Here is a 22,661-nt window from a genome sequence, read left to right as displayed (position 1 = left end):
TCATCCGACCACAACGGTTGCCACAAGATAGTGGTTGTTACCGAGTTGAACCACATTGATAAGGTACAACCACAGATATATAAAAAATTTTATGTATTTTTATATATCTGTGGGTACAACACGGAGTCGACGACGAGTGATAACACGGCTCTTCTTATCGTACATATTCGTACGTCCACTACGGCGCTCTCCTCCGCCAACCGAGAAATGAAATCACTAATCACTGAGTTCGCAATTTAATTGTTCGATTATTTTAATTTAGACTAAGTGTTAAAAAAAATAGCCTTTAGGCATTCGCCGTTCACGGTTTACGTTGGCTTACACGGTTTCCCGTTGCCGTGGTCTATATATGTTTCACAAACCACAGGACTTGCTCAAGCGCACGCCGGCCGATGGAATAAACCGGCCAGAGTTCTTGAAACAACTCGTTCAGGAGTTCCGAAAAACGAACAGTGCGGGTATTTAATATGACTGATGTCCTAATGAACCCACTGATATATTTTGATGTATTTGTTTACTTATTTAGAGTCGAAGCTTCAAGTTTTAGCTAACCTTGCCAACTTTGCATACGATCCCGTCAATTATCTGCACATACGTACTCAGAAGGTAATTGATTTATTCCTGGAACAGTTGGCTTCTGATGACAACCAACTAATAGCATTTGCAGCAGCTGGACTCTGTAATCTAGTCAATGGTAATAATTATTGTTCAGTATTTTTCATTTGATTTAGCACCTGTACTGTTTTCTCATTGTTCCAGTAAATTAATGCATTATATAGTTATGGTTGGTAAATAATTTGATGTTTTGGAACATTACCAATTTAAAAAGTCATGTGTGATGTTCCAATAGGTCTTTTTTGGGACATAGTTATGTTACTAGGTTTAGTAGGTTTTAGCATCATCGTAATAATTTTCCTACTTTCTTAGGATTTAAAAAACTCATTAATACCAGAATCATTTTAATTAGCTTATGAAATTACAGCTAGTAATTCTTTTTATGTTATAATTTTTTAGAAGAAAAAAATAGTATATAAAATAAAAATAGAATAAATATAATATTTTAGCATTGTCCACAGTGGCGCGTAACATCTTATCCAAGTGTTGCTCAGACAACACCTTAAATATATGGATAGATGGGTATTAATAGAAGAAAAATAGGACATTTTATAGATCGGTACAACAGTATATTGAGGGGTAGATCACCTAAAATTATTTGTGCAGCACCAACTATTTTTATGATACACGCCACTGATTGTTCATATTATGTCAAATAGGAAAGCTAATATTAAAGTAATATGATTTTCTTAGAGTAAAATTATTATTTTATCTGGCTCATTAAATAGATTACGCTCACAGGTATTTGTTGTCTGTGTTTTACAAGTGTGTAACATACCAAATTTATATTTAGTAGATCACGTTTAGCTTTAAAAGTTAGAATGAATCATGATCATTATCTGTGTTTTGTATGAGTGGTTTTTACACTAATTACCCAGCTATAAAAACCCACAAACACATAACGTTCTTACCATCAAGTTTCAAAACTCTAATTTTTAAATTAATGAAAATTAATAATCTGCTGAGCATAAATTTTTTATGTTAACTACTTGTAAAATAGAGACAACAAATGCCTATGTACAATGCAGTGATCTCTTAAACAGAACAATTTATCCTCACACTTGTATATTTTTTGATCATAGATTCAACATGCAATTTTACTTGAGATATTACCTTAATTATAATTTTATTTTCTGTATTTAATTAATATTTACTTTTTTATAACATTATGAAGTGTTTTTGTAAACTGGGATATTAAATGTTAAGTTAATGCTTAATTTACAATTTTCAAAATACTATAGGTACTAAATAATTTTATTATGTTAAAACATATTTTCTTTCCAATTCTTTATCTGTTTACATTTTTTGTTTTTCTTTAAATATTTTTAGACCCTGCCAATAAGGATTATATCATTGGAAATGGCGGTATACAAAATATAGAAAAAAATTTGAGTATAGATGATGACAATATAATACTTTCCTGTATTACTACTCTTATGTACTTGTATGCACCAGAAATAAAAACAGGTAATTAATAATGAATAATTTCATATCGTTAACTTTATCTTAATATTATTCATGTTGTATGCGGTCTGCTATATTGACATTATTCATTTTGCAAATTATACTCATTACTTCATTAGTGTTAAGAAAATCTAGTCGTTAATTGTTTTAAAAATATTTTAGCTGTTTAAAGATCTTGATTTAATGCGACTGAATTATTCCCATATTAATAAGCTGGGATTCCTATGTGTCATTTAATGTATTAAGTTAAAAATTACTCAAATAATATTTTGAAATGAGTAAAATGTGTATGCATTGATTATCTTTATAATCAATGTTATTATTAAGATAACTTGAAACCATTTGGCATTTAGTAACTATTTTCTATTTGGTGAGAATATAAATTATTGTTCAATTATTTTTTATCTATAAATAATAAATATGAAAATATTTGTGTATTTTAACCCGAGTTATTACAATATGTTGACCAAAATAAATTGGCTTAATTTAGATATTGTACATATATATATTTATTTTAATATCTAGGACTATTTACGTAACACTTATAATACATATGAATTAAGAATTTGACTTGTTATTGTTGTATTTGTGCAGTAGTAAATTTCTGTAACATATTAATAGATTATTGAACAGCTTAAACAGTTGATATTAAAATTAAATATAATTATTAATCCTTCCTCACACATTATGTCAAACAGTGTCATTTAACTTAATTTTTATATGCTGAATAATTTAACAGAATACTTTTTACCTTATTAAATGCACTAAAGTCAGGCATGCAATTAAACTATTCATTTTTTGTAGGATTTCTTATAACTTATAAGTATGCAAGTCAAACATTGATATTTTAATTTTTCAATTTTTAAGAATTGTTATTCAAAACCTCAATTTGTTCTGTGTTACAACTTACAACAAGTATACCTACTCAAATGTGATCAGCATTGAATGTGTTAGGTTATTCTTTTATACAAACAAAACTATTGAGGGATTAGGTATTAGCTGTAAACTTGATAGGAGCAACCCGCATGTATTGTGCCTATGTTACAAATAACGATGCGAAAACCAAATTTTCGCAGTTGAAGACTTCAAGTCCTCCACACATTGCTGCGGTATGGTTAATTATGTCTGGCCGTATTTTGGAATGGGAGTGTGTATGGACCATTATATTCTACTATCTTACTTCAAAAATATGTAGATTGCCGAGTTAAATACTAGTTTAACAAAGACGACACATACATGTTGTATAGTGTAAATTCTTATTAATTTTTTGAGTTATTTTTGTTGTCTTAAAAATGTAATTTAGTTTTAGTTTTTAGTATCTAATTATTTGTATTAAATAGTAATTTATTTATCACTAGTGTACTATAATACAAACTTATTTTAAATATGTATTTTAATATTTTAGTGTTATAATAACGCTAAGTCATTAGTGTAGCTAATGTACCTATTTAAACAATTTAAAAATAGGAAATGTTAATAAAATAATATGTTTAATATTATGAAATTTAAGAGCCAGATTCAAATTTCATAAATTTAAATTTATTTGAAAAACTTTAAATGTGGATTGACCAATATAAAATACTAATTATTATACCTAATTTCTGTCCTGTTTGAAGACCATAGTTATAATTTAAAATTTATATCGGTTTCTTGGATTATTGTTATTATTATTTAATCAAAAAAGTATACATATTATTATATACACTAATTTAAGTATACTTGTTTCATAACTCTATTTTTTTTATACATAAAATTATTTTACTAAACAATTTTACATTAATTGTACAACTGTATCACTAATTCGGAATTCCCGTGTAAAAGTACTAGGATTTGATTTTAATAAAATACATTTTTTAAATGTATTTATTTTATTTCGTATTTTTTTAAAAATAAATACTATGTAACAATACATCTCAAATAATATCCAAACTAATATTTTATCATGTTATGTTTAAAAAGATTCATAATATGGAAATGTAGGACTGTGTATAAAATTCTTCTTTAAACAATATTTTAATGTTTTTGTATAAATGTACTATTTTATAATATGATAACAAGCAACTAAAATAATCATTCTTTAGGTTATTTGGTTTAAATATTTTTTCCATTTTGTTTAAGGTCTAAATATAATATTGTATTTGTACTATTTGGTAAGATTTTTGATAATTTTTACTTCATTGTATAAATTCTAAACCTTTGATGAACTTAGATTTGAAAAATTATATTTAAAATTATTCATACATGTAAGGTCTAAAATATGTAGTATGCGGTATTTATTTATTTAATTGTTTTAATATTATTTCGCTCTTTCACTAACTTACTTCATTAAATAATGTTAATTAATATTTAAGTTGTATGCTGTAATATTTATCATTATTCTTAGTTATTATTTTTATTTTTTAGTTTAATCTATTTAGTTTGAAAAGCAAAATAAATAATATTTTTAAATTTTAATTCTTATGTATGTGTTTATACTTAGACCGCATACTATATGAGAGTTAATATTAGAATAATTATATTATAATTAATTAGTTGGTACCATATGTTTTTCTAAGGTTTTTGAACAATGAGAGTTCCAATGAAGTTAGTGCGCTTATTTTCTACATCTCCATTCAAACCTAAGTTAGAACTTCTAAGCCATAAAAGTCTGATAAAAATTGAAGGAGATGGCATGTATGATTATTGTCAGGGTTTGATAACCAATGATATTTTTAGACTAAAAACTGAAAAATCTTTGTTCACAATGATATTGAATTCAAAAGGCCGTGTTTTATATGATTGCTTGGTTTATAAAGTAGATGATCATATACTACTTGAATGTGAAAAAGATGATGCTAGTGATTTAATTAAATACTTAAAAATGTACTTACTACGAAGAAAAATCAACATTAACATATTAAATGATACCAGTATTTGGGCGTTATTCAGTTCTACACCTATGGACATGGAACTTAATTCAGTTAGCGTTTTTAATGACCCACGTTTGCCTATTTTAGGTCAAAGAGTTTTATCTGATAAGACTTCAGGTATTAGAAATGAAATATTTTTGGACGAACGTGATAACAAATTTACTTATCAACAATGGAGATATACAAATGGTGTTGCTGAAGGCAGCGAGTTACTGAAAGGGCAATCTTTTCCATTAGAAATGAACTGTGACTATTTAAATGGTATAAGCTTTAATAAAGGCTGCTATGTTGGACAAGAACTGACAGCAAGGACTCATCACACTGGAGTTACAAGAAAAAGAATAATGCCTTTAATTTTTGATGAAACACCCACTGGTTTGAATTTGGATGCAGATATTTACAATGAATCTGACACAGGTGTTAAAAGACCACCTGGCAAGTTGAGAGGATTATGTGGAAAAGTTGGGATTGCACTATTAAGAATTGATGAATGTTTGAAAGCAGAACGATTAGTTGTTGGTGGGTTCACGGCTAAGACATTTATTCCAAATTGGTGGAAAATGTAATACCGTTTAGTCATGTTCAGTAAATTTAGATATAGGTATAATGTAGAATATTTGATATACATATGCAGTTGAATTTCTGAAAATTACTCTGATTATTAAGCTATATTGTTTTATATAAATGAGTTTTATATTTTAAATCATTTACTTAATACTTGAAATAATTACTTATGATAAATTATTATTAAGAAATTTTAAAATTATCTTGTAAAATGTCTGTTATTAAATATTTAATATTTGTTGGATAGTAAATTATAGTATTTTTACTTATTAATGGAATCTATATTTTATTTGTTTTTATATTTAGTTAAATGTAAAGTTTCTACAAAAATGTGTATGCAAATGATATTGTTCAATGATTTAAATTAACAAAAAACAAACAATTTATTTTGGAAATTTATCCAAGAGACATATACATAGATACAACTAAGGGGGAAGATGGGGGTAAAATTGTAATCTAGTTGTGCCTATAAACATGTATAAATATATTTAGTTGTTATATATCTAGAATGTTATCAAAACCTTCTAAATTGTACTTCTGGGTAGCAAATTATTATCATATAATAAAATTAACTATGTAAGTCATATAATGCTATTAAGTTCTGAACTTTCATTTAAATAATTAACATAATATCTTTTTATAAAATTGTATGAGTTACTAGTAGTAACTTACTACACCTAAGAATACATATATTATTCCGAAAATGTGTGTATGATCCCTTCAATATGATGAACTACTCTGATTTTATTGTTTTATTTATTATTTATGATATTTGATAAAATATTACATTATAATGTTTGGGAGTACCATATATAGATGTGCACACTGTGTCACTGCATACATTATAATATAACAGGGGTGGCCACTACCCTTAACTTTGGGAGCCGCAAATGTATAAAGTTAAGTCGAGGTGAGCCACATTGTAAAGCAATGTTTATAAAATGAAGATACATTTTTCATTTTAAATCAAATGAAGGAACTCTGGCGTGGTCGAAACACACAGTGATTATTTTTGGTTACACATATTAAGAGCTCCGTCACCGCCGCTGCTTGCCAATCTATGCCTAATAACGATTGAAATGAATACGAAACCACTATCTGACGGTTCTAATGAAATTATATATTTATTAATTTTAGTCTGAGTTTGGTACAAAAGCCGCACGAAATTGATTTAAGAGCCGCGTGCGGCTCGCGAGCCTCGTTGTGGCCACCCCTGTAATATATGGTGGGCAGAATAATTTTAGTAGCAGCCACTTTTAACTTGCTTGGGAATCAAAAAAAAAAAAAAAAAATGAAAATTTTCACAGAATTTCTATTAATAAAATTCTATTTAAGGGGCATAATGACTAGGTTTGTTTTTGTGTAAAACATAAAATGTATTTATGGAGTTGAGAGTATGGTTAGGTATATTGAGAGGAATTTCGAATAAGATCTCCAGACTATAAATTTAGTTACTTAATAATTTATACAAGAAAGGAGTATCATTATTTTATGTGAATTTATTAATTATAATAATATTTGTAAATAAATCATTAATTTTAAGTTCCTATGTAGAACTGATTGCAGGGTGTCAGCCGTTTGCACCCCTATAGGCATAACTTATGGATTTTATATTAGAAGTTTGTTTGCTATTCAGGCATGATTTTACCGAATTTATTTAAGTATAATATTTTTTTTCGGGCTTACTAAATTAACCTTAATATTTAAAGATTTATTCATTTGATTGGTCAAATTCAAATAGATTTTTGAATTGAAGTAATGATAGTTTTCTTAAAGATTATTGAATATAGTCGCCTGCAGAATTTGTCTAGGAGGGGGCAAGTTTATTACATAAAATATAATATTAATCGTTAACTTGGCATAACGACATTTTTTATAATGGTGATTGGTGACTTTTTTTTGTATAATCACTTACAACTTGTTATAAAGTAATTTATTTACATGCTTTTATTTTTATGTTAATTATAGGTAAACTGATTTTTAAAATTATTTCTGTAAAGCCGGGGGGGGGGAATGCCCCACCTTACTCCTTCCGATCTCCTATGCTATAGAATCTGGTATGTTAGGAACGTCAGCAAGTTGTAATTAAATTTGAAACAATTAATGGGTATATCTTATAAGTGGTAAAAAATTTTGTTTAACTAATTTGCGTACTATTATACATTTTATGTATTCATTAGGTATTATTTATTAACTAATTTAATACATTTAAATACTATTAATTATTTTATTCCTGAAAGAACGAATGATAAATTATTTTAATCATATTAAGAGGATCCCACACCAGTATTTTAACTTACAAAGCTATACGAAAATTTACCATGTTACTCACTAAGTGAGTCTTGTAGACGGAGACAACAAAATTCGGGTGTGGCGTTTTTTTAAAACGTGACATTATGTCCATTTCAACTTTATTTATTATTTTGAATGTTTGTTTAAAACAATAAGATATACATTGCATAACTGTCATAACTTACGCAAGCATTAAAAAAAAAAAAAAAATGTGTGATAATTTTTAAGACAGTTTTGCTTATTATTTTCTAACTTTTACACATATCTATCAACTATATCAGCGGTTCCCAACCCATGGGCCGCGGATACTGGCCCGTGAACCATATAAATATATAATACTTACTATTATATATATATTTTAAATAATATTATTACATATTTTTAGTATATACCTAATAACATTTCTGGTTATAATAATATTTATCAATATTATCTACACTCTGTAGTGTCAAATTATTAATTAACGCTAAATATAGGAATTAATTGAATGTTAAAAGTGATTTAATTGTAAAACCATCCAATTTTCATCCCAATATTGACTCTCTCATGAAGGACAAGTAATGTCAAAAATCACATTAAATTGTTTAACTTGTGATTAAGTTTGATAAAGTGTTTTTCATGATAAACAATTGATTTTTTAATTCTTTTTAATTCTAACAACTGACGTTTGTATATTATATATATATATATATTTATGCATTCGTGTATAGGTGAGCTGTTTGTGGGCCTCAAAGATTTTCTTACAAAATTGGTGGTCCGCACAGCTAAAAAGGTTGGGAACCGCTGAACTATATCATACATTTTGTCCATACAATTACTTGAAATAGTCAAATTAAATTGTATAATGTATACCTAACATTATTTATTTCCATAAATCATTAGTTTTTTCGTAGGGTATCTATAAATAATATAACTTAATTAATAATTATCTGTTTTCTTAAAATAATTGTTTTAATTACATTCCCTTATTAATTTTGCCGATGCGTCTTACTCTAATGTTGTTCCCAATTTCCAACAAAAAAAAAAGCGTTATTATAGTTTCAATTAAAACATGATATTTTGAATGGTGATCTCTTTACATAATTTTTCTTATAAATAAATAAATTATCCGTGTAATATTGGTAGCCCGTGTATTACTTACAGTGTAGTATGTTAAACCCATTCAATTTTAGGATAAGACAATAAGACTTTCAGTTATCTATTTGCACCTGTACTTATAAAATGCTTAATTTGTTAACGACCTTATTAAACTTCATAGTTAAAATATTTATAAAATATATGGAGGTCTCCGTCTATTTTAATTTAAAAATAAAAATCTTACACTTACAGTGATAAACGGAGAGTTGATTATCGAAAAAAATGAGCAAAGTATATTTATTTGTTTTTTTTTATTTACAAATTAATATTTTTAAATATGTTCACTAAATTTTTAACATATTTTTTCAATTTTTAAGTTATTATAATATAACATAATTTACGGTTTGCATCAAAATAAATTAAAATCATGTAACCATTTCGAAAAAACTGAAAATTACCAAGTTGAAGTTTTACAATATTATAACCTTGGATTTATAAAATAAAAAAACAATATAGGCTCTTCTTATATATTACCGTTATTATTTTTTTTTTACTGCAGGTGTCTTTAAAATTATTAAATAACAAACATCAATTGAAAATTTTGTATATTGAATTATATTTATAAGAAAGAAAATCTTTAAAACCCGTTTACTACATTTTTGTTTTTACAGACATTGTAAATCCGTCCATTGTTGGTTGTATGCTGTCGCACGCTGAGAGCGAAAACCCTAAGCTGAGGAATGTGGCTAAAATATTTTTGACAGACTTCTGTACCGAACACGACATTCAAACGGCAATCACGTCCAACACATAGTGCTCATCCGAATAACTAAGTACTTACATAGTCATAAATAGTCATATATAACAAATATATTTCATAATTATATCATTACTATATATAAGTACAACTCTTGTCATGCTTACTCGGCTAAGTAGACGATTGCAGTCCACCAGAGCTCTTACGGTTGGCGATCGTGTAGTGATATCGAAAAGAGTCGAAAAATCGGATATTAACGATTTTGCTCGTCTGAGTGGTGACACTAATCCCATACATTCTGGCGATCGTCCTTTGGTGCACGGCATATATTTAGCGGGTCTGGTGTCTGGGGTGATTGGTACCAAGTTACCCGGTGACGGCACGGTTGTCGTGTCCAAGAAACTGAGGTTTCCAAACGCGTGTTATGCCGGCGATCTAGTCAAAATAGAAGTTGAGATACAAACCATAAGAAAGCTTGTGAAGTGTGGATTCTGGTGTAGGGTTGGGGACAAGGTAGTCATGGAAGGCACAGCGGATGTTATCAATAAACGTCTTACTAAAAATCAGACGTGTAATAATGCAGTTTAAAATAAAGAGTTAAATATAAAATCCTGTGTTATATTTTTAAGCTTCCGAATCCCCGGATTGCTTAGTTTAGTCACTTTTAAACTGTTCAACTTTTAAAATTAAGCGTGAAAATATATATTTTGTAGTTTATCAATATAATACTTATCATAATATTATAATGACGATACTGTTTTTGTTTTATAATGTGCAGTTTATTTTTAAGTATAGAAGTTATAAGTGCATAATAGTTTTGTAGGTGCATGTGATACTATAACCAGTAACGGCTAGTCGACATCCCTTAACCACCTAAAATGTTCTAATTAAATTAATTTAATTGAGGGGTTGATTAAACTAAAAAAAAGTATTCACTATGAACTAGTCAGGTACACAGCAAACCCGCAAATAGAGTTGACGACTTCCCTAATACATCTTTTGGTACTCTCTGGAGAGTGTAATCGCATTTTGTAATCGACATGGCTAGTAAAATCGCTAGTGTGCTAGTGACTATAATATAGGGGCTGGCACTAATCGTGGCTTGCAACTGAGCTCAATGCTCATGACTTTTTTCAGTGACAAGCGGCGAGTAAATTTGTCTTATGTAATAAACCTGTCGAAATATATTCCCGTATTTTTTTAAAAAATATTCAAAAAAACAATTTATTGATTTTTACACTTACACATTAAAACGCAATTATGAAATTAAATTTAATGGGTTAGTGTATAAGAACAATTTTCTGGGTATAAAACTATACAATTGAAATAGTTTAAGAGTAGTGTTAGGAATTAAATATTATTATATTATTAATATTACTATTAATTCCTGACGTTAAATCTATGTCATATATATATATGATATTATGCTTGTATTACGTTAGAATCGTCGAGATTGGTTAGATGTTATAAGTAGGTATACAGTATACTTAGCTGTGTTAAGTTTAAGTATACAGAATACGTTATGAACCTATAGAATTCGTAGTAAAAGTGAAATACCGAAATCTCATTATTGTTGGGTATAAAATGTGTACTAGTATAACAATAATATAGTATCGAGTGAAGTTGGCCTTAAAATTGTTTTGTTATCACAGGATTTTTTTTTTGGTTATTGTACTCGTAATTTAATGTTTACAAAATGTACTCAACGAACAGGTTTCCTGAACCGTTATATATTGTTTCTCGTTTCGAAAATTAAACAGTTCTCCATCGCCGTGTTTCCGCTTATATTTTAAACATTAATTTAGTGTTTACAAAACACAATTCACGAGGAAGTCTTCTCGTCGTTTGCACGCCGTTTATAAATACCGTCCTAAGAACGAAAACAAGCGCATTCCCTCACTTTATGCGGTCAGAGTTCATCAAGTACTATAAGTTCGATCCACACTTGTACTTTTTATATTCTACAGCACATATAGCTTCCAAAAAACTATATCAGGATGATGATGACTACAAGGATGGTGTCATTAGCTGTCGCAATTGGGTCGATCTCGCTGTGGTAAGTCGTTTTACAGTTTACACATACGTGCCTAATTATTTTTCGCTTCCGGTTGCCTCCAGTTTTTTGTTTAAGCCAGTCCTACCTACCGTTTATCGTACTGTTTCTGAGCCGACAATATAATATAATATTATCGGCTTCATATCGTTTATTGGTTTATTTTTCGTCACCAATAATATAGTACTGCATTAAGTATCCTACTTATATGTTACCTAGTATAATATCATTGATAACTAACTTTACCTATTTATTTTACCTACTCGTTTTATAGTTTCGCCGATCAATCCGACGGCCGTGACGTACAGAGGCCGGTCCAAAAGCAAAACGAAATGTTGAATCATGCACCAGCGGTAAAACCACTACCGTTTGAAGGGTCATCGAGCGGAGCGCAATCGCTACCCTCGTCGACCACGAAGACTCCGTGTATTTGTGGCGTGTTTTTGAGTAGCCAAATCACCAAGGGTAGTAAAAAACAGCCTACCGGATACGCCGCGTTGTTGCACGAACAGGACGAACCAGCTTCCTGTAATGCTTTGGGCGTCAAGACTTGCACCAACAAATGCTTGGAAATGGTGAGTATATACCGGGATCGTGGTCTACGTATTTTTTAATTTAGCTGAACAGTGTAATATCATCATTGATAAGGGTGTCGGGTAGTAGGAATATTTTATGACAGTAATATTGTTGTTTTATTCTCGTCTGCAGATCGCAAAACATTTACCAAACAGTCCGGCGATAATCTGCGGCTCGGTCGATCGTGATGTGTATAAGGAACGCGTGAGTGTTATTGAATCTCCTTTCGCTGTAAATTAAAATTTTTTACATGTTAATGTTTTTGATTTTTACAGGCACATCTGTTCGTGAAAAACTGTAACGACTCGTGGATGAACACTCTTTTGTCCACCGGCAAAGAGTTCTGTTGCAAGGACGGTCAGCATTACAAATGTCCTGTATTATAATAGAAACTTGCAACATATATGTGTAATGTGTTTACTATAAAGTTACGAAATAATAATATGTGTTATTATTTATTTTAATGTATTTTTATATGTTTTTATTAAAGAAATATTTATCTTATTCTTGAGATTTTGTTTTTGTTTTTAATTCAGTAATCTACACATAAAATGTAACTTTAAGGCCATGCTCATATTTGTGTATTTTTGTATTAGTTAGATACCTACTTAACTTAAATTGTGTTATTATTATTCCCTTTAGTATACTATAGTCTACAACTGATACAGCCGATAATATTTCGGGGGGAAATGTTTTACAACTTAAAATTATTAGAATTATTAATAAATGTTACATTTTTAAAAAACTTTCTTTCCCGAGGTACCGATCACCCGCAATGATCAGTGTAAAATTCCTTACATTTTATTATTTAATTTTTGTTCATCAAAAATATATTTTTTAAGCTATGAGTTAATATTTACTAAATAATGCATTTCATTTATTACAACTTACATTAGTTAAAAATTATGGGTTATGATAAACTAGATATTTATACTACTGACTTATTAGTTTATTGTTATTATTAAAACAGTTGCTTATAAATCGTATGATTTCAAATTAATATTGTTTTTAATTTTAATTGATTAAACAAATCCACAATTGTAATATACTGTATAATAATATAATATAATTAATACAAATGTAAGTGGTTTGATATTCTTATTATCTTATTACACGTTTAAGTTTTGATGAAAAACATTTATGACAATATGTAAATTCAGAATGGTTATCTATACAATCAACTAAAATGATTTTTTTGGTTTCCGTATTTGATCAGCTATAGATATGTAAAAATCCTTAGAAAAGTTTTCCGACTGTAAATAAAAATGTTTTATTCACGTGTCTTCTGTAGATGCCATTTAGTATTGTACTGAAACATCTGTCCTGCAGTAGCTAGTTAATCACATTTTTATTTTAAAATATTTTGTATGTCTAGCCAATAAAAACTACGAAAATTATATTTTCCTGAAGAACAGTCCTTTTTTCTTAATAAATATTTTAAAATCACTGATCACTAAGTTTATTTATATATTATGTATAGAAAGATAATATTTAAAAATGTACAGGCTATTTCTGTATGAGATAGCACAATTCCTAAAATATAATAATAATGTATTTGTATTTTTTTAGAATGGCTCTGACTCAACGTGCACTGACCACGTGGGCTTCAATGGTGATATTCTTGGTGCTGCTCACCATACAACTACAGACCAAACAAAAACAGAGCTGGTATCTGATATTCATGCCGATTTGGTTGGACGACGCTCTCACGGCACTGTTCATAATTTGCTCTTGCGTGCACAGCAATTCTTGTCAGGCGATGACTGAAATGCCGGTGTTTTGCGGCAGTCGAAGGTGCATAATATTTGTCATTTGCCTGATGAAGATCATTGCCCAACTGACGCTTTGCTATAAGCTGGAGAATCAAAACCCCCAGTTGCCAATATACTACGTGTTTATGCCCATCTGGACGCTCATCGTTTACCTGATAATCATCGTGATACCGCCTCTCGTCAGACATTACAAAGACTAATCGAATTACTTAATATTTTTGTACATATTTGGTTAATATTGTCATTATAGATGTTATATAATTAAATCCTTAATAATGCAAGTGATGCAACAAGACTGTGGTTATGCCTTTTATAATATAATTTAATATGTTTTTTTTTATTCAATATTATGCTGTATAAGTAGGCAATTGTAAAAGTAGAGTCTATTTTTATTTATCCAAATAGATACAATATGTGTTTCGAGTTAATGTACATTTACAATTATTATTGTGCTCTATTATTTAAACGAATAAAGTATACACATTTGCGCGAAGCTAACATATTTCACAGCTGTTGTATGGCTGCTTAGATTACTGCAATATATATATAATATATGTATATTAATATAAGGTATTTGTAATAAACATTTAATTTCATAAACTCTTATAAAAAACATTTTTTCAATTTACAAATATTTTAGTAAATAATAATTATATCTAAGTAGTTATTGTAACAATACAATCGTTTTTAAGAAGATAAATTTCACAAACAAAAAGGTAACCCAACATTGTGGAATTATAATGTTATAGTAGGTACTGCAATAAATAATAATAGTATTCGTCCAATTAAACGTTAATAAATGTGTGTACTAAAACAATATTATAATTTATAGGTAGGTTGTAGCATGTATGTAGGTACGCAAAAAAACAAAATCACTATGCACTAAAGAGATCCGAAAAATTAAGCAAAAGTACAAATTGAACGGAATTGTTAGATTTTAACAGTATTTATTGCACAACTTGAATTGAGCACGGTACACATATTATAGGTAAGTATATTATTATGTCGTAATTATTTGTTCGGGCAACAACGCAATGTTGGGTATGGAAGTGATAAGTTATTCGTTTTTTATTTTTCTTCCTTTCCTATCGTTTTAAGTATTGTCATTCTTGTGTGTGCGCAGGGTCGGAGTAGAGTTAAGGGTAAAAGACCGTGGATTTTTATAGCACTGTGACCTTATTTGTATAGTGTACACTGTCTTATAGGTAGGTACGCAGTGATATTATTTAAACATATTGAATTTAAAAAGTTTTATGTGGGAACGAATATAATGAAATACTGTTTAAAAATAGGCTTATACTCGTACGACGTATATTCTGTTTCAGCAGTACAGAAGCAGTATAGTTACGTACTAATTTCGACGGTTTTTAAAATGTACATTCACTGCCGCAGTATATGTATACGAGTAGACTTTGCTGGAACCCGAAGTATATAATTATATTTTAATATAGGTACTAGATAGGTGGTAAATTATTTGATATATCCTAGATATGAAAAGACTTAAGTATTACCTACAATATGGATTGTATTTTAAGTTTTAATCGAAATGAAACTGATAAAGTTGTCGACTTCAGACATCATTCGGAAACGATGATGTTATACCTACCTATGAAAATAATTTTCCTAAACTCCGTCCGGGGCGAGTTTCTGAGTTGAAACCGTCGACTATTATACAATTTATCATAAATTAATACCCCTTCGGGAACTTCGAGCAACGCCGACCCTGCGCCCGCATGCGTGTGTATGTGTAGGTGGATATGTGTGTGTGTGTGTGTGTGTGTGTGTTTTGCGCGTCCGTTTGCCCCGACGTGTATATATATATATATAGGCGCGCGACGCTCGCGGTTGTGACCTATTTGTGGACTCGCAAGTACCACACCAAGTACGTCAAGCAGAACGCTGTGGTCATCCAAGCGGTGGCCCGGGCTGTGGACGCCGAGCTGCGACACGTGCGTTTCGTCTGCGTGATTGGCAACTTTTGCAGGTGCATGTGGTTCACGATGCTCTTCAGTTCCTTGGCGTCCAACGTCTTGTCCCTGGCCAACACCACGCTGTACAGCTGCGTATTCGGCGAGCAGAACGTCAACACCATGTGATTGCTGATCGCCTTCCGCACGTACACCATGCCCGCAAACTGATCGTAGGTGGTCACCTGCACTAGGGTCCCTGCAAAACGGACGGCGTCCAGGTTAAACGTAAAGATAAAAAACATGTCGCGAACATTTGAAATGAACAGGTCGTCAGGTTCCCGTTTTTCGTTTCCGCCGAAAGGTATTTCATATATATAATATATTGTCTTTGGTTGTTATTTCAACATAAAAATGGGGTGTTATATATAATTCGATACTTATAATATATTCGTTTATACCTCTCTCCCCCCCCTACATTATTATAATAATTAATTATAACTGATAAGTCTGATAGACATTATATTATATATTTTTTAGTAAATCATGATAAGTAGGTCATTTTAAATTTTTCAAAGGAATGGAATAAGTTACTTAAACAGTCGTCAGTCGAACAAGTTAAAAATTCGTCTGCACCTCTACATCACCAAGAAATCCAGCACTATATGTTATGCTCAACTACAATTCAGTTTTTGTAAATATCGGTGGTAAACGTGTTTTAACATTAAATGTACCTAATATTAAAATACACAACTGACTATGTGCCATTATGCGTTTTAGCTTGACATACCACCTTCGGTCAATCCTTCTCAAAAATATTCTGAAGAGTTTCAAAAAATCATTTATGTTTCTGAATAAAGAGTACCTACACGTCTTCACTATTCGTTTAGGTTCACGAGAACCAATAATGACATTGCAACTTGGTTCATAAATATGTCGATAATAAAATGATTTTTTAAACTATCAAACTACTAAATGTCAAGACTAGGTATTTGTATAGGACATTGGTAATTGATAGTTAGTATATGTTTCGCGACTTTTGACTTCAGATGTTTAATATACATTGTATATACCTACCTGATTGTCAGCGATTATTATTTAGCAAGATTTTATACTATTATCAATTATTTGTAATTTTGGGTTTACAATTAAGTATTTAACGCAGATAGATAATTGAGTTTTCCACTTCTATTATATTTTTGACGTTTTCAAACATTAGTTTAAGACTTAAGTATAGTGTTTGCCGTTTGGTAAAAGTAAGTATAAGTTATACTTTTACTAAAATTTTTAGCAAGGCTTATTGACTGTTGTTATTAAATAATTATAATTTAGAACATGTTTTCAAAAATAATACTTCTGTGGTTTAAGTGCTATGGCCTATGCGATAACGTAACTAACATAATTTCATACAGCCAAGATAGTTGATACCATTTTACAGTAATTATAATATTACATTATAACATTATTATAGTACCTAGTATTAGGATGAAACAAGCGGTTGAGCTGTCAGTTACAAGAAATGTACTTAAGTATCTATTTTAAAAAGATATGAATTAAGTTCTCTTTCTAATATCTAACCATGTATTTCAACTAAATATTTTATTTTTAAAAATGTCAAAATTGTTAATTTAAGTATGACATTATAAGTAGGTACTCATTTTACAGTATAATATCATATATTATACATTATGTACTATGCAGACGTGACGTAACGAAAACAATATACCTCTATACACATATTATGAAACTAAACGATGCACAGTTGAAAAATTAAATTCTAATAATAAGTTAATTCTGTTTAATTTCTCGCTTTATCGGTTTGAGTCAATGGTCGATTGAGGGTAGAAACCGTTCAATTACAATACTCATAAGTCATAACTCATAAGTTATACTAGGTATACGAACATTTTAACTTTCTTTTGTACATGGTATTATATGCATTAGTGTCATTAGGAATAAGTCGCATGTACATATAGCTGTAGTTCTATTAAGTAATGTTTCCTAATAAAGGTTTGTCCTCAGTATTTTGTCTTCAACAATTTCATAAAATGTCCATGTCCAATGGTGGTTTGAACCTTGCCCACGTATTTATATACTAATCAGAATTTTCGAAATGCATAAATAAAATATAGATAGTCTCGGGGTCTCCTCAAGGCTCACATTCGCCTATGTTCTATGCTCTATGAGTATACCCATCGCTAAAGAAAGTGAATAATAGCACGTGCTGTGCTACCTACACATAAGTGGTATTAGTTTTGGTTATTACCATTTTGTGATCCAGATGACAGCCAGAATCCCGGAGTCGATCTGTCTTTAATTTTGAACAGATATTCAATGTCTCCTGTATCTTCGTTCCAATACAATTTCAGATCTGTATCAGAACCCGCCAGCGTCAGGAAAACAGAAGGACAAGTGGGTACTTCAAATTTCTCTCCATGAAATAGTCTATCGTCTGTTTTGTGTTGTAAAATTTCGATCACATACCACGTACCAGTTATCTGAAAATAAAAATAACGAAAAATATTACTTAAATATCTCTGTTTCAAACGTATGTGGGTATTTTAATGATTCGACATTTTAAATTGTTTTTATTTTTAAACTGAAATCATCTGAGAATACTGATATACATTGGTGACATTATAGTATATATTAATGTCTGTAAAATGACATCATCAATTTGACTGAAATAAAAAACATAACACAATAAATTATAAAACAAGGTGCAATTTAAGCGGCATCTAATTTCAATTTATTTATTTCCTATTTAGTATTTATTTATATCAAGGACTGATGTGTAGTACAGAATAAAAAAAAAATTAAACATTGTTATTTTAGTTTTAAGAGGAGTGCGCCACATTCGTATGTGTTTTCTCCGTCTTACCAACATCGCAAATTGTACGTTCTCCTTAATTGCATTTTGACTGTACATTTTGTGTAAATTTTTAAATGATTATTAACTTGCTTTGTAATTAAAATATCAATAAAGCTTTCTAGATAATAATCTTCGTATCTTGCCTTAAAATTAGATACTAAATAAATCCACACTAATTTAAAAAATAATAATAGTAAAATTGGTTAATGTGAACGTAAGATTGAACACATGCGGGAGTGGTATCCTCTTAATTGTATAAAATACTATAGGAAAACTATGAATAATGTTTTTTGATATATACTCATATAAGTGAAGTACTAAATGTAAAATATCTTAAACTCTAGTTATTTTTCTAAATTAATAATTAATAATTGTTGTATAATTATTCATGTATTGACAAGTTCCCTCGGATCTAAAATCTAAATTATGGATACATTTTTTTGTTAAAAAGTCTATTTAATACCTACCATTATATCATATTTTCTTTTAATAAATCTATATGAATTATTAGGGGGTTTTTTAATTATGGACTAGTTCAACCGGAAATCCTAGAAAAAAAACTTCTCAATGGTGTTTGATTAAGTAATCTACATATTGTTTTTGATAATTATTTCCAATAGGTACTAGACTTAAGGCCTAAGTTACTAAATAATTTGTTATTTAATATCTTTTATTTTAAAATATTATTTAAAATAGTTAATTCCGTATCATTAGATATTTAGGTGTAAGTATACATTACAAATTATAGTTAAAAATTAAACAACCGATGAGCTGATGTTTTTAAAATTTTCATGCATTTATTAAACCTCCGTAAACATGGATGATAGAAATTAATTATCACGTAAAACGAATAGACAAATAAGTATAACAAATAAATCATTTGACCAATTTATGATGAAGCCCAACAGTTAACCTATACAATAAATATATAAAAATCATTATGACATATTAAACTATTCAAAAGCTTTGTCAATTCATCACCATGGATTAAATCTTTCAATTTTATAACTTGAACAAAATAAAATTAATTTGCCATTTACAGATTGTAGTAGAGGAATTTTTAAAATCTCACGAAGTGAGCGCTGAAGTGTTTGCAATTTAATCTAATGCATTATTTACATAATAATATATGAATTTAATTGAGTGAATTAGTTTTATAACTATGTATTCAGTGCAATTCAACAAAATGTATGAAACTTCCAATACCCTAGGACGTGGGCACGTGGTATATAGAACAATAAATAATCATTTATTTGCAATAGAATTACATTAAATAAAACATTAGGCTGATGCAATTCGAATATCGGAAGTGTAAGCGTAATAATAGTATAATTTTTTTTAAGACATTCTAGATACATGTACTTTTACTAATTGTAGCCACTTTAAGTTAATAAACGTGAACGGAACCAAAATGTATAATTATCAAGCACGATGAGATTGAACTGAATTCTTATTGCTACATTTTATTCTGTCTTCGTTTAGGTCAGGCGCTCAGCATTCATAACTTAACATGAATTAAACAAACTTGGCTGATCTATCCTAATAGTGTTTCCTGAGGACAGTGGCGCCTATATCCTATGGTCCGTATCTTTAGCAACACAACATATAACATTTGGTAGGTGATAAAAAATTATCTAGTATACAATGATTATAGCCATTATGTAGCTTAACATAATTTTAAATTACTCGCACTGCCTATAATATTGATTATTGAGTAATAAATCATAAAAAAACTAAAAAGAGTCAACAATTTTAAAATGCATATATCTATAAATAAAACAAAAAGAGTCGAAATATTTTGAAAATTATTTCACGTCCAGTAATTTTACTAATGAAAATTTGGTGAAAATTACCATTCTGTATAAGATTCATTTATGAGTAAAAAAATAATTGATTTTGTCTACAACTATTTTTGTTTAGAAAATGTTTCCAAATTGTTTCATTGTTTTCCCAATTATTTTTAAAAACACTCTACAATAATTTTGGCTTTTAACTCCTAGAATACCAATTATAGATTAAGTTTGTTACAAGGAAGTTCTTTGAGTTTCTTTCATAAAAATAAAAGTTTGAAAATTTTCTACTTCAGTATGTGAAGCAATTTTTTTTTAAATTTCAGACAAGAAATATTTTGGCATAATTTTGAGTTAATAAAAGAAATGTTAAGTATAATATTTGACTCTAATTAAGTTATTGGAGATGCATTTTGTGATACCAAAAGAGTAAAATAATTGCTTATAGAAATTATTCCTATATTGGCAAAATATTTTAAGTATATAATACAGTTAATATTTTTTTATTCATACAAAATAACTAAAATCATTAAAATTAAAATTCTTAATGCATATTTAAAAAAAATGTGCATATATATTTTCCTTTTTTAAATTGATTTTAGAACAACTTATAAGGTTCCTTTTATTATATTTTAAATCTTTTTGACCTAGTAATAAAAATTTTCATAAGTAACATTAATCGAAAAAAAAAGTCAAAATTGATCGAACCTAATTTATAATATATGTATAATGTATAATTTATATTTTAAATGCATAGTACCTACCATAGTTCTTCATCTATTATAACAAAACAAACACGTACCAATTTAATTTGTATGTTTTCTTGAAGCTGCAGATTTCCACAGTGTTCGTACACCGAAGTGGTTGTTTCCTCCGAGGACGCGTGGCCCGGCAAACCGTAACACAAACACAGTACCAAAAACAGACGGTACATTTTTGATCGGAGTAAGGGGCAAGCAATTTTTTTTTTAAATCAAACAAAATAAAATCACATCAAAGGTAAACGAAAATATCGGCTATTCGGGCGAAATCGTATATTATTATATTATATTAAACCAAGACGCGACGTTGGGTGTCGTAAGTAATATGCGTGTACCTACAACAATATTATAATAATAGGTATAATATCGAACGCGAGATCATGACGTGACGGGACCAAGGGACTGTATGTCAATGTGTATTGTGAGCGATGCTCTCGACGTCCTGAACGGTCTCGTCCAATTAAGGATTGTTAAGAGATTATGATAATTTAAACTGTGCGGGGCTGGGTCGGTGCATTTAGATAAAAAAAAAAATAATTTACTCGTGATGGGCACCGCCGCCGCGGTCGTTGTAAAAAGTTAAATTTGCTTAATAGCGCGTGCGCGTGCGTGCCTGTGGTTGTTATAATCTGCGTATACCATGGTTGATGTCCGTATACGTGTGTCTATAATAATACATGTAAAACATATGTGATGATGACTGGGGGAGTTGTGTTGGGCGTATGAGAGTGCACGTCGTCGTGTCCCCTCGACGTCGTCCCCGGCAAAGTATATAACAACAACAACAACAATAATAATAATAATAATAATGTAATATTATTATCTTATCATATAGCAGCCGCCGTGAGAACATACCGATACATCGACCGTCCCTATATTATAATACGCGTATCTGTACAATATAATAGCTGATTCAGGTCTCATTTATGTGTTATTATTGTAGTACTCAATCCTTGAGAACGTCGGTAGCCGATAACAGGAATATGTATTATTGCTGTAGTTGCAGTTGTAGTCGATGCTTAGTGGCTTGACCTCAGGGCTATCAGATACGTCATTATTTATACCTCGATGGGCTGCATACGGTTTATACTAACTGTACTAACCCAACAGGGGGTAGTGGGTACAAGGGTATACAGCACATGTATCTGTATATTATTCGATACCATAATATGATATGTATGTATGAGTGATATATATGTATATGGTGTGTGCATAGGTCGTTATTATTGTAGTAGACTGATATAGTGATATG

The 22,661-nt window shown here is 29.5% G+C and overlaps 5 protein-coding genes across 7 annotated transcripts; 4 read left to right on the top strand and 1 right to left on the bottom strand.

The window, feature by feature from the left end:
* The first annotated feature begins 173 nt into the window (after positions 1-173).
* Positions 174-13,909, top strand: LOC111026970 (armadillo repeat-containing protein 7). 3 transcript variants are annotated; one of them, XM_022305166.1, is made up of 5 exons: positions 193-458; positions 527-694; positions 1,945-2,082; positions 9,593-9,754; positions 11,484-11,569. In XM_022305166.1, exons 1-4 carry the CDS (start codon positions 350-352, stop codon positions 9,733-9,735), a joined length of 558 nt encoding a protein of 185 aa, XP_022160858.1. In that variant the 5' UTR covers positions 193-349; the 3' UTR covers positions 9,736-9,754; positions 11,484-11,569. The 3 variants fall into 3 exon arrangements, with proteins under 3 accessions (XP_022160856.1, XP_022160858.1, XP_022160857.1); XM_022305165.1 differs by lacking the exon at positions 11,484-11,569 and adding an exon at positions 13,877-13,909 and having other exon boundaries at positions 195-458; XM_022305164.1 differs by lacking the exons at positions 9,593-9,754; positions 11,484-11,569 and adding an exon at positions 4,635-5,725 and having other exon boundaries at positions 174-458.
* On the top strand, positions 9,720-10,620 carry LOC111026973 (3-hydroxybutyryl-CoA dehydratase-like). Its single transcript, XM_022305169.1, has one exon. The coding sequence runs from the start codon at positions 9,838-9,840 to the stop codon at positions 10,264-10,266; it is 429 nt and encodes a 142-aa protein (XP_022160861.1). The 5' UTR covers positions 9,720-9,837; the 3' UTR covers positions 10,267-10,620.
* On the top strand, positions 11,618-13,870 carry LOC111026972 (follicle cell protein 3C-1). Its single transcript, XM_022305168.1, has 4 exons — positions 11,618-11,734; positions 12,006-12,306; positions 12,440-12,511; positions 12,583-13,870. Exons 1-4 carry the CDS (start codon positions 11,676-11,678, stop codon positions 12,691-12,693), a joined length of 543 nt encoding a protein of 180 aa, XP_022160860.1. The 5' UTR covers positions 11,618-11,675; the 3' UTR covers positions 12,694-13,870.
* LOC111026996 (transmembrane protein 60) lies at positions 13,878-14,279 on the top strand. The gene has a single exon (XM_022305194.1). The coding sequence runs from the start codon at positions 13,878-13,880 to the stop codon at positions 14,277-14,279; it is 402 nt and encodes a 133-aa protein (XP_022160886.1).
* Positions 14,280-14,447: 168 nt separating this feature from the next.
* LOC111026971 lies at positions 14,448-22,126 on the bottom strand. The gene is made up of 3 exons (XM_022305167.1): positions 21,451-22,126; positions 18,253-18,484; positions 14,448-16,245 (listed from the first exon to the last, which is right to left on the bottom strand). The coding sequence occupies exons 1-3, from the start codon at positions 21,580-21,582 to the stop codon at positions 15,932-15,934; spliced, it is 678 nt and encodes a 225-aa protein (XP_022160859.1). The 5' UTR covers positions 21,583-22,126; the 3' UTR covers positions 14,448-15,931.
* Between the last annotated feature and the right edge of the window lie 535 nt (positions 22,127-22,661).

The sequence above is a fragment of the Myzus persicae genome, unplaced genomic scaffold, assembly GCF_001856785.1.
Source record: "Myzus persicae strain clone G006 unplaced genomic scaffold, MPER_G0061.0, whole genome shotgun sequence".
Taxonomy (NCBI): Eukaryota; Metazoa; Arthropoda; class Insecta; order Hemiptera; family Aphididae; genus Myzus; species Myzus persicae.
This window is presented reverse-complemented; position numbering and strand designations above follow the sequence as displayed.

What these genes read in the sequence shown, in the direction of transcription:
- LOC111026970 (XM_022305164.1), top strand. Translation starts at nt 4,646, where the DNA reads ATGAGAGTTCCAATGAAGTTAGTGCGCTTATTTTCTACATCTCCATTC.
- LOC111026973 (XM_022305169.1), top strand. Translation starts at nt 9,838, where the DNA reads ATGCTTACTCGGCTAAGTAGACGATTGCAGTCCACCAGAGCTCTTACG.
- LOC111026972 (XM_022305168.1), top strand. Translation starts at nt 11,676, where the DNA reads ATGATGATGACTACAAGGATGGTGTCATTAGCTGTCGCAATTGGGTCG. An exon ending in CCAACAAATGCTTGGAAATG is followed by an intron (nt 12,307 to 12,439) that starts GTGAGTATATAC and finishes TCTCGTCTGCAG; the next exon opens with ATCGCAAAACATTTACCAAA. An exon ending in GTGATGTGTATAAGGAACGC is followed by an intron (nt 12,512 to 12,582) that starts GTGAGTGTTATT and finishes TGATTTTTACAG; the next exon opens with GCACATCTGTTCGTGAAAAA.
- LOC111026996 (XM_022305194.1), top strand. Translation starts at nt 13,878, where the DNA reads ATGGCTCTGACTCAACGTGCACTGACCACGTGGGCTTCAATGGTGATA.
- LOC111026971 (XM_022305167.1), bottom strand. Translation starts at nt 21,582, where the DNA reads ATGTACCGTCTGTTTTTGGTACTGTGTTTGTGTTACGGTTTGCCGGGC. An exon ending in AAAACATACAAATTAAATTG is followed by an intron (nt 18,485 to 21,450) that starts GTACGTGTTTGT and finishes TTTTATTTTCAG; the next exon opens with ATAACTGGTACGTGGTATGT. An exon ending in GTCATCTGGATCACAAAATG is followed by an intron (nt 16,246 to 18,252) that starts GTAATAACCAAA and finishes TCCGTTTTGCAG; the next exon opens with GGACCCTAGTGCAGGTGACC.